General features: G+C 39.3%; 1 protein-coding gene and 2 long non-coding RNA genes across 5 annotated transcripts in view; 2 read left to right on the forward strand and 1 right to left on the reverse strand.

The window, feature by feature from the left end:
• The window catches only part of LOC122147302, a 66636-nt gene extending 60774 nt beyond the window's left edge, over nt 1-5862 (forward strand). The window contains exons 2-4 of one of the 3 annotated variants that reach the window (XR_006161571.1): nt 1619-1712; nt 3116-3236; nt 3380-3514. This is a non-coding gene — a long non-coding RNA (uncharacterized LOC122147302). Of the gene's footprint in view, nt 1-1618; nt 1713-3115; nt 3237-3379; nt 3515-5229 lie in introns of those variants that run through there. The other 2 variants (XR_006161570.1, XR_006161572.1) reach the window with 2 other exon arrangements.
• LOC109066960 (transmembrane protein 121-like) lies at nt 3229-5251 on the reverse strand. Its single transcript, XM_042769590.1, has 2 exons — nt 4777-5251; nt 3229-4512 (listed from the first exon to the last, which is right to left on the reverse strand). The coding sequence occupies exon 2, from the start codon at nt 4365-4367 to the stop codon at nt 3417-3419; it is 951 nt and encodes a 316-aa protein (XP_042625524.1). The 5' UTR covers nt 4368-4512; nt 4777-5251; the 3' UTR covers nt 3229-3416.
• Nucleotides 5863-10255: 4393 nt separating the features above from the next.
• LOC122147351 lies at nt 10256-11837 on the forward strand. Its single transcript, XR_006161590.1, has 3 exons — nt 10256-10459; nt 11145-11455; nt 11779-11837. It is a non-coding gene; the product is annotated as an uncharacterized LOC122147351 (long non-coding RNA).
• The last annotated feature ends 243 nt before the right edge of the window (nt 11838-12080 follow it).

The raw sequence follows: 12080 nt of genomic DNA on the forward strand, positions 1-12080 counted from the left end.
ACCACATTCAGTTCTCAAAAGTCTTGTGAACAAATATTCTAATAATATATGCCCTGCTATGTGTTCAATCCATGCACTTTCATAGAATCATTTAGAAGTCTCAGCCATCATTTAATTTGGTTACAAATATAACCTGGGAATATTACCACCACTGATCATCCTGCTTTTGTGGAAATGATGAGGAGATATGCAAATACACCAATGCTAGAGAAATACAAAGACTAGCTTAAGACAAAATCAAGTCAACAACAAACCTTTATTAATCAAATTAAATGCTTAAAGTTAATGTGAAATCCAAATATACTAAATTATAAACTCTATTTACTAAATTATGGGAAATACATATCTCAGATCAGTTCCTCAGTTCACAAAATATGTCAGATTATGAAGGTAAAAAGAGGTACTGAATGAATGCTGTTTCATGTAGACTTTGACCCTAAAGCAGGCAAGAGTGGAAAATGATCAGCAATATCACATGGATTTTATAAATATTTGATATATTTTGGATTTTATGAGTTATATTTTCCAGGATACGTTGCCCTATTAGGGTATAAAAAACAGCCGAAGTCATCAATAATTCTATGATTTATTTGATGCAAACAAATATGTAATATTCAAAATATGCTAGATTCTATGATTATATTATATATATATATATTATATACATAATATAATATATACATATTAACACTGCAGAATGATAACCCTCCAAGATCAACACTGAACAACCCTTAACACCCAAAAAATGAAAACAAACTCAATCTTCCATAAAATGAGCTGTGTGAAGCCCTGCTAGAAAAAATCTAGCTAAAAATGCAAAGATGTAGTCAACTAAATGTAACAATATCAGTTTTTTGCACAATTTTTAAACTCAAAATAAATAGAAAGGGGACTGTGTGCAGGGGGCCCAGAGGAAAGAAGGGCCTATGAGGAAATTCCCCAAGGGCCTCTTGGCCTGGAATACAATTTCTACTGAGGGGGATCCCCACCCCTCCCCTTGATGTGATTTATAATCCCCCTCCACCCCACCCCTTTGAGAGATTTTTTTTTTTTAATCAAGGTGGTCCTCCTCTTGTAGGCTGTGATTTCTAAACCCCCAGCCCCCAATAACCACCAAGGGGGAACGACTAACCCCACAAAACACACCACCCCAGAATGCACAATAATGAAATAACCAGAACAGGAGGCACCTTGGTTACCAGTTTACCCTTTTTATACCCTAATCAGGCAATGTATCTCAGGGGATACGCATATTTTAAAATGTGATTAAATAACAGTACAAACAACATATGGCTTAATTTTCTTTTTCAACATCTTAAGACAATGTTCACAATTAATACTAACAGTTGTATTGTATTTTTTGCTGAAAAAAATAAAATTAATATATGCCTAATTTCTAGATTTTCTGAATATCCAGGCCCTTGGTTGTACATGTTGCTTTAGGTCAAACTGACAAAACAAGCACAGAAAATTTGAACCAAGTCATGTTACCCCCATACTTCAAACAACCTCAACTATGATAATATTCAGAGACTAAAGAATATGTATCCTGTGGTGCACAATGCCCGTTTATGGTTAAAGTGACCCTGTGGTAACGTTTATTTTCTCTCTCTTCCAGGATTTTGCATCTTTATCACAGTGTTCTGAGACCCTTCCATTTCCCAGGATTCTGTTGAAGTAATTCCCTGTCAGCATCTTCCATTATGTGTCAGGTAAGTAAATGCATGAGCAGTAACAGGTTTGTTAGGGCAGTGTGTTTTCTTCATCTGTTGGAAGTTATTCACAAAACAGTGCATTCATTCTGTTAATTCATAACCAACATCAAACACAAATTAAACTGCAAAAGTAGCATACTATAATAGTTTTGTCTTCTTTCATTGAACACTTAATTTATCGAAAACTAAGTAGATCGGGCAAGGTGTTAAAAGAGTATTTTCGGATATAAGTTCCTTGCCACTGTCACCTTTGTCTGGTTTAGTTGGGGACGCTTGACTGACTGCACAGACACTATAACAAGATAACTAAACCACATAATCACAAAACAAAATAATCAATCAAAAAAATTTATCTGAAAAAATGACTCTGTTATTGTCTTATTGCATCATTGATAAACTAGTTTCCCGTTTGACCTTGTAAAGCTGCTTTGACACAATCAGTATTGTATGGTGTATTGAGTGTTTAACTTTTGTCATTTTGCATTGTTGACACACTATTTTCCTATTAAATACTGTAAAGTGCTTTGACCCAATTTGTATTGTTAAAAGCACTATAGAAATAAAGGTGACTTGACTTGACTTAAAGCGCTATACAAATAAAGGTAAAAGGAACTATATTTGCAATTAGATAGTGGCTAATTGGAGAGTTAAATGAAGCAAGGAGAATCACTGGTTATTTTCCCTTTGTAACACTTTAATTAAAAGCCCTCATCAGAATCATTATTACGTCATGAAACACTCCATCTTCAGTGTAATCAGTACATCTGTGTGTCTGACCTGAGTAAAACATGCTGTTACAAACACAAACACGCATATGTACACAATTCTTGTGGATGAATAGTGACCAGAACTTTTGATATTGCATGACTAGCAAATAAATACGCAATAGAATCACAATAGTTGTTTTCTTTTGATCCAAATGTTATGATGTCTATAAATCTCTTAATGTGTTTAATAAATGATGAAACTTTGCATTTATGATGCAGACTCTTTGATCTTCTCAAATTAACAGTGTCTGTTATGCTTACACAATTTCTGATCAAACTGTGTTTGAAATGGTTTGTGGTTGTACCCCCTGCTGGACATATAAACCCAATCTCATGAGAAAATTTAACTATTTTACAAGTTATGTACGAGTTTATTGCATACTGTTTGGTTTTTAAAGCAGTGCACCAGTATGACAAAATCATTTTTAAAAACAACTGTAGTATGCAGAATAATTTTCACGAGACCAATCACCTATGTCTCAAAGCATTCCCAAACCCTTCATTAATTACTATCCTGAGCTGTGACATCAGCAGACGGGACAAATGTCAAGTCAAGAAATAAATCAGTCACTTGTGAAACTTCTACTTTAAGTTTCTGGACGCAGATGTTTTTGAATCTCTGCTTGCAATCAGATGGTGTATTGGACCTCTACCAGCAGGGAATTGGACGAAAGTAACCAGCCATACCTGGACCCCAGATAACCAAAGCCATTTTAAAAATTAGAGTCTGTCCAATGACATATTTAGAGAGGTGGTATGTAAAGTTTAGCATTACACAATTACTGACTACCTTCATACCTTTATGGTCCATTTGTATTTCTCTCAGATGAAAATAATGAAGCTAGTGATATGTAACCTACATCCACATTGTTTCATCAGAGATGTGCATCCTTACAGGTGTGCTTCCTTGTGCAAGTAGCCTCCAGATTCCGGGTCACGTATGTTCACACGTGGTGACCTCAGGCAGCGGCGTTTGCTCCTGCAGCACTACCTGTGGAGGTGTCTGTACGGATCGACCGGACGCCACAGAGTTCTTCTGTAATTCCACTCCAAACCCAGGTGGGGCGCTCTGCAACTGTCTTCTATACTGCACAAAGCTACATGTTTTCAGAATGATGGCTAGGATGTTCTTGGCCATGAGTATCCCAGACACTCTGTTGTCCTTATAGAGGAGCATATTCCCTCCACGGATGAAGAGAGTGACAATGTTAATAGTCACCAAACTCAGAATGGGGTAGAGCAACATCTTGTGAGGACTGATGTTGATGCCTTGCATGCTGATCTCACTCAGAGACACACAGGGCAGCACTAAAAGAAGAATATAACAGTAGAAAAACATCAGTCCCTCTGCCCATAGAGGAAGCCCTTTCTTTTGTGGCTCCCACAGGTTGGCCTGGATGTCCAGAACATCCAACAGATCCACCACCACCCAGAACAAACGGTTTCTGATCTCCTCCTTCTTCTTGAAAGCCTTCACGTACTCCATGTGGTCTATTGCAACCAGAATCACAAACAGCACGGGAATACTGATGGACAGCAGGAGTGTCAGAGCTTTCCGAGCCAAGGCGTCCAGGCTTTTACGGTCAGACTTGTAGTTCTGGTATACAAAATACACCTTAATCTCCAGGACGAAAATGTAAAGGAACCAAAGTATCATGGCGTAGCCTCGTTTTGCCGTTCTCACCTCAGCCCCAACCCACACTGCAACGTATCGCAGCACGATGAGGAAGCATAGGTCGCCGACGGTCACCATGATGCAGATGCCAATCTTTCGTGGGCCGTGGTTCTGCTCGACGAGGTATGCATCCATGAGCGCCATGCTGCTCATGATGACGATGGTGGACAAGCAAACATGCGGCTTGTTGGTGGGAGGGGGTGGCACCATCCTGCCGTGGGCGGGACAGTGGACCCTTCCGACCTCTTCCCTGATGGGTGGATTTGGGGAGGCTCCTTGCGGAGGCGGACAGAGAGGACTCAGACTCTTCTGCCCCCCAATGCTGCTCCCATGTCCGAGCTCCAGGATTGACTAGCTGGACACAAACAAAATCACGTCGATCACAAAGATTAAAAAGTCCCAAAATGCTCAAACCATCAAATCCAATATGTTTAGGTAAAATCTTCAAGAATTTGTATAGTTTGACAGAATTTTGGCCTCTGTTCCCAGATCTTCATAGCTGCACTAAAAAAGATCTTGTTTTGTGGCCATCAGCCAGACACATACATTTACAGGTGAATTTAATGCACTCTCTGAGAAGACATTTAAAAGGAAATTTAGAAACCGACTGGACATCTACCTTCTCCTCTGTCTGAAGTTCGTCATAACGACGAGCTGTGGACCGTCCTCACCTGTGTCCTCAGGGAGACCAAATTAGGACAGTAATCCATGTGTAAAGTAACAGGAAACACACACAGATCTCCCCTGGATGTGCTGTATCCCGCGGTCAGGCATGTCTCTTCAAATTGCAGTCCCAAATCCCTAATGCCTTGGATGTAATCCACTTAAGTTTGGAGTGTGCAGAAAAGGCTGCTGTAGACGTTTCAGAGGGGGATTTTGATTTCAGCACAAGAAAAAATAAATCATACTAAAGCTAAACTCACTTTTTTTGTGCTTCAGACTAAAAACTTACAGCCAGTGCAGGTAGTTATTTCAGATGAAAGTCGACTTACTGTAGCATTAAACCATCAGGGTGTGCTGGTGATCGCTCCAGTGGTTCATGTGTGTTTGGTTCTTTGTCCTGTGAATGCAGATGCAGTCGGATTCGATGTGCCCTAACCGCTCGCCACCTCAGATCTGAGCAGGAAGCTGGTGTCCGTCTGTGCAGTCAGTTGTGCATCACTGCTCCTGTCTCAGCACATGCTCTCTGTTGAGGCGACGTGCCGCGTCAGAAATATCAGGAGTGCTGGCATCCATTCTCTCTCTCTCTCTCTCTCTCTCTCTCTCTCTCTCTCTCTCTCTCCATATGTGTGTTAATGAGGTGTGTGTGTGTGTGTTTGCATCTCCCTCTGCCTGACACAATGTGACTCCTTCAGCTCTCTCTCTCGTTCTCTCTCACTCTCTTTCTCTCCCTCTGATTCAGATTCAAATAACATTATTTGACTTGGTAAGCAAGGAGTTTTACTGCCAAAAAAATTAAATGTAAATACATACACATATACACACAAATAACAACAAAGTACTAATAAAGATGTAAGTAGGAGGAGAATGATGGGCTCAGTAGATGTCAGTGAAGCTGAGAGAGGGGGCTGGTTCCTTTGCTTTATAATGATATGGGGGTCAGTGAGTTTTAAATGTTTCCAGAATTTTACTGCTCATTTATGTGTTTTTATAATTTGTGAATGTTTTCCTGATTCTCCCATACATACATTATTTGTAGATATAGAGCTGGTATTTGATTTAAGTGATACCAGCGGGTGCAGATCATTCCAGTCTAAACGCAGGTTTATTGATGAACATTAGATTGTCTCACTCCACGCTCTCGGGAAAGATGATGCTTTCATTTACTTTGTGTACATTGATTTAATAAGGTTTTACCTCCTAAACCTCTATCAATAAGTTTGTAAATTTTTCCTTGGTTCCAGGTTGAATCCAATGAAGTTAATAAAACATGCAAACATAATGCCTATAATTTAAACAGCATGTTGTTCAGTAAAAATCTAATATGACTAATATTTCATGTGTTGTGATGAAGTCCAGGAGTTTATTATACTACAGACTAACTTTCACAGAAATATTTCTATATAATTACTGGGCTCTCCATTTTTAAATACAGTAGCTGTTATCAGTGCTTGATTCCTGATAAATCAGAGACGTGACCAAAACTCGCAAACACGCATTTTATTACAGTCGATTGAAATTTAGTGCTGGTCTATTTTATCATTTTGTTTAACATCACATCAGGTTAAGATGCTTTGCAGTAATAAAGAAGTCTAAAGGGTTTTGATTATCTTTGATTGATAGTTGTATTGACTTAATAACTGTGGGTTGATTTATATTTTGCTTTTGTGGTTCTGAGTGTATGTTTGTGTTCTAGTGTTTCACAGTACAGAAGGTGAATGTGTTTCTGAATAGACAGTATTCTGAGTTTTTCATTAATTTCTTGACATGAATCTTGAATTGATAAAAGATTTAGTACAATTTTTCTGGACAACATCTCTCAATGATCTGTATATTTTGTACATTCTGTCAGAAAGTGTAGCTCTGTCTCAACTGGGTTATGATCACAGTTTCGACAACATCTCTTCCAATGGCAGCCAAGATTTCCTTTGTCTGCTGGTTTCTACAGTCATGATGTGTCTAACCCTAACTCTATAGTGAGTTTGTACCTGCACAGTGTTATATCTGTTACTGCACTGAGGATCTGTCACCCACCCATTCCCCTCCCTTCCTCTCACGGTCCCTTTTGTTCTCCTACTTCCTCGCTCTGGCACTCTCTACCATCATTCCCTGACTCTCCTTTCCTCTGATCTGACTCAATGTCTTTTCTTACAATCAATAAGAGAGATCCATCATAAGCAGCATCTCTTTCTCTCTCTGTGAGCTGTGATGTTGTCTGCGGGGCAGGAGCAGGTTCCTCTTCCTGCTATGTAAGGAACATGTGTGTTTCGTCTATCTGACCTTAAAAACACAGAATGACATTGTAAGAAAAGACACTGAGCAAGTTAAAATCAAAACAAAATTAACCATATAAAGAAGTCAAGTCAAGTCAAGTCATCTTTATTTATATAGCGCTTTAAACAAAAAAGATTGCGTCAAAGCAACTGAACAACATTAATTAGGAAAACAGTGTGTCAATAACGACAGTTAAAGGCAATTCATCATTGAATTCAGTGATGTCATCATGCAAAGTTCAAAATAGTATCTGTGCACTGCCAGAGGCGACAGAGAAGCTCCGCCTGCCAGAGGCGACAGAGGCAAAAGCAAGCCAGAGGCGACAGCGGCAAGGAACCAAAACTCCATCAGTGAGAGAATGGAGAAAAAAACCTTGGGAGAAACCAGACTCAGTCGGGGGCCAGTTCTCCTCTGACCAGACGAAACCAGCAGTTCAATTCCAGGCTGCAGCAAAGTCAGATTGTGCAGAAGATCAATCTGTTTCCTGTGGTCTTGTCCCGGTGGCCGTCTGAGACAAGGTCTTTACAGGGGATCTGTCTCTGGGGCTCTAGTCCTGGTCTCCGCTGTCTTATTCTTTTATAGTTATAATGGGAATGGGTGGGCCATGATGCTGTTTATTCTTTTATAGCTATAAAGCAAAGTGAATGATCTATTCATTGTCATGTACAGATGCTTTATGTGTGTGTCACTGCATTAGATTGTAAAGCATTTAGCGAAATCAGCGCTGTCAGTCTGGTTTCCCATATGTCTCAGCAGTTCTGATGGATTAAACCCAGTGCAGTCACCATACAATAATCACAGTTTCTGTTTATTGAAGCATGATATACAATAATGGTCGACTGCATGACTTAAGTGAGTGTAAAGAAGCGTTTGCTCATGCCAGTGTCAGGTGTTTTCTGTGAATTTGTGCTTTCCAAAAAGAATGATACACATCTTGTAGGCCAAAGCTTCCAGTCCATCTTGAGTAAAAAGATGTTTCAAATCTCTTTTTGCTTAAAAATGGACTTGCCTTTATTTCCCTTATGGATGATTGGAAAGGATGAACATACATGAGTCACAGGATGTACGACACTGTAAACTTGAACAATTTGCCATGTCCATCATCACACACAAAAGAATAAAAAAATATATATATTAGTTATGTTACACATACTGAAATGAAGATGCAGGCGGGTGTGATGTTTCCCAGCATCACTTTTATATTGATTGAAGCTGCTGGCCTAACTATAAAAAAAAAAGATATTTTATAGTTACTCTAGCAACCCCTCCACCCACATAATGCTGCTGTATTCATAACTCATTTGTATGTCTTTTATAGTATTCATATGATTCCAAGATGTGCTTTAAAATTAGCCTAGCGAGCCTGAGCATTGCATTCAGATCACTTTGATAAAGTGCTCAGGACCAATCACAGCTTCTCTTTTAAACCGATCAGCACGTTTTATTAATTATTCATTTGTTTGTGAGAAGTGTATACTGATACATTTTCACTGGTAAACTGCTCAGGAGAGTTGATCTTTCACCTAAATGAAAGAAAGATAAGAGTTAAGGGTATTTCATATGTAAGCTTAGGAAACAGTATTGAACCATCGCTCCTACATTCCAGCTGCTCTGTTGACGTGCTTCATCTGTCTGATGGCTTGTCTGTCTCTTGTGAGAACAATGTTTCTTCCTGTATATATTATTGTTTGCATGTAAAAACAGGTCAACATATTTTCAGCCTAATTTTATCTGAACACATTGAAGCATGCAGTACACAGTACAGTAGATTTATGTTCTGTTAGATGAAACATTGATGCACACAAAACTGGATTGTTCTTATCTGATTGGCTGTCTTTATGTAACTACCATGAGTAATGCCACATTTGTGTTTTTATAAATCTTTGAAAACAAAGTTGTTTTTTCAGCATACCAGGCTGGCACAGAGAGCTAGAATTATATTCTGGATTTGCTGCTTTTGGAAGATTAGTAATCACTTAAAGATTTGATATGAGTTTGATATGAGGCATTATGTAGACATTAAACAAGATACCCACTCACAGAAGTGCACGGTACATTCTGCTTTGTTTCTTGCTTTCTGATTTATGTCTGTGAAATAAGTATTTTAAAAAAAAAATCTTTTTTTTTCTGCTCCATACTGAGTTTCTACACATTTTCAGCTATTTGTGTGTCAGTACTGACATGTAAAGCATATAAAACAGGGATCCTCAAATCTGGCCCACAAGATCCACTTTCCTGCAGAGTTTAGCTCTAACCCTAATCAAACACACCTGAGCATGCTAATCAGTGTCTTCAGGATCATTAGAAAATCACAGGTAGGTGAGTTTGATCAGGGTTGGAGCTAAACTCTGTAGCGGATTGGCCCTCCAGGGCAAGATTCGAGGAACCCTGATACAAAACAACAAAAAGTGATTGGACACTTTTAGTTGCTCATCCCATCTAAGTGTGGGTTTCCTAGTCAGAGTAAGCAACAATATAGATATGAGCGTTTAGTCAGAAGTCTGGCACCGCAGGACTCAGGGGTTTAAGGTCTGTCCTTGGTTTAAGCCGTTCATTGATCTCAGTCTGTATGGAGGTGAGAGAGTTATTTCTGTGTGCAGTGAAGGTTAAAGGTTTAGCTCAGAGAGCAGTGACTTCCCTTCAGGCTTTTCAGACAGGCACTGTATCATCACAGGTCATTAAAGGCTTGCTGAAGAACCGGGGAGCACTAAGGACCACTGCCTTCAGAAGAAGCCAAATGGCACAACTCCCTAGGTTTCAATATGCTTTAGACAAACGCTTGCTTTGTCCCACTGGTTTACACTAAGTGGAAAAGATATCCGCTCCAGTAGGGCTTTGTTTATATAACAGGGCTAAAGGCAAACCTTGGATATTTACACTTCTAAGCTGCAGATGGAGGAAGACATACTGGACTTTACTCAGGCAGCAAAATGCCTGAAACACTACAAGGTGTTCTCTTTCACACTCTTGATCTTGTATCATCAATGTCTGTTTATTTATTTAGCTAACATTTTTTATCTAAAACCACATACAAAAGAAAAATTGGTTACTGTCAGATACAAATGAGTAAAAATACCTAGCACTGATGCTAAAACCAGATACAAAAGAAAAATTGGTTACTGTCAGGATTGCCAGGTCTGGAAACAAAAAAAAACCCACAAAAGAAAAATTGGTTACTGTCAGGATTGCCAGGTCTGGAAACAAAACAAACCCAATGGCTATTCAAAACTAGCCCAATCACGTTTTTTTCCCCATGGTTTTCCCATCCATCAAAATTGCATTCCGGGGAGTGGAGGGAGATGGCTTTAACCTGCTGACTAAAAAACAACCAGCGGAAAACAACAGCACAAAAGTAGCCCAATTCCACGGTAAAACTGCAGACTTAACTGCATCTGCATTTGTTTATTTTTGTTATTTATTCATTCATTTTGTATTAACTTGTGTCTGCTGGTCACATGGTTGTTTTCGTGACTATCGTTGCTCTCATATGAGTGTGCATGCTTTTAAACACTGTGAACATAATGCTTCTGGCATCTGTTTATAGGTCTATTATGTTTGTATGTTTCATTTCTCTTATGACACAAATGCTAATTACCATCTACTGTTGGTACACTAGTGCAATAATAAAAACCTTTTGCATTTTTTGGGTTTAAGTTAAGCCTAATTTATTTATTAGTTCATGGTCACTTGATCTTCAATATGTATACACTGATCTAATGTGATATTGCACAAGTGAAACTATTAAAAAACAGGCAATCCCCCACAGAGAAGCTGATGTTTTCAGTGTTGCTTTAACATAGCCTCAACAGTGATAAACATTTCTCACCGTACCTAGATTAGATTGTTTACAGCTGTCATATTTGCTGTAGATTAACAAGAAAAGTGGATCTTTTGTGTTGCATCTTTATTTATGTCAAGATTAATAGCTGTATCAGCCCAGCCAGTAAAATGAGTGATGTGTTAATGTGTTAATGACAGCATGCATGCGGGAAGCACAAACCAATGAAGATAAAGTGAACTGTCTTTTAGTCTCTTGCATTATGTGATTTGCAGGTGTCTGGAGCACAGAGAAAAGAAAAACATGAGTAAATTACATTCTTTTTGTGAATTGCCCCTGGAGTCAGCAAGAACGTAGGAAGATGGCAAATTTACATCCCCAAAGACAATTTGTACATGGAGCATAACAGCAAAAATAGGCTCATAAATCACATCAGCTGCGGCCCTGAGTGCAATCGATTACCTCACGGCAAAAGGAATGGGGACATTAAAGCCTCTGGTCCCTAAACATCCACATCAGGAGTCTCTGTATGGGATATATGAGAGCAGGACCCTCCAGAGATTAGGAGGAGGAAAGGGGACATCAGGTGAGGTCAGCCGAAACTGTTTCATTCTGTTTAATAGGGGGTCTTTCACTGAGGTTTATAAATGTTAGGACAAAATGTTCTTAAAGTAATGTTTATTTAATGTTCTTATTCCTTCAGTAATATTTGATATACATTCTCATAGTGTTGAAAAAACATTCTGATATCAAGATTCTCAGTCCTTATGATGTTATTTTAGGCTTCATTAATTAGGTCAACCGGAACCAGGAACACTTCCCATAACACCCAATGTACTTGCTACATCGTTAGAAGAATGGCATCTAATCTAATATTAGTCTGATTCTCTTATTTCGAGGTCACCGTAGCCACCAGATCCAGTCTGTATCCAGGACAGATGGTCACTGCAGCCACCCGGATCCAGTATGTATCCAGCCCAGATGGTGGTCAGCACCTGGGAAGGACCTCTACAGCCCTGAATGTCAGCGGAGACCAGGACAACTAGATGAGCCCCAGATACAGATCCCCTGTAAAGACCTTGTCTCAGACGACCACCGGGACAAGACCACAGGAACCAGTTGAGTCCTCTGCACAGTTTGTCTTTGCTGCAGCCTGGAATTGAACTGCTGGTTTCGTCTGGTCAGAGGAGAACTGGCCCCAGACTGAGCCT

The sequence above is a fragment of the Cyprinus carpio genome, chromosome A13 (genome assembly GCF_018340385.1).
Source record: "Cyprinus carpio isolate SPL01 chromosome A13, ASM1834038v1, whole genome shotgun sequence".
Taxonomy (NCBI): domain Eukaryota; kingdom Metazoa; phylum Chordata; class Actinopteri; order Cypriniformes; family Cyprinidae; genus Cyprinus; species Cyprinus carpio.

What these genes read in the sequence shown, in the direction of transcription:
- LOC109066960 (XM_042769590.1), bottom strand. Translation starts at nt 4,367, where the DNA reads ATGGTGCCACCCCCTCCCACCAACAAGCCGCATGTTTGCTTGTCCACC.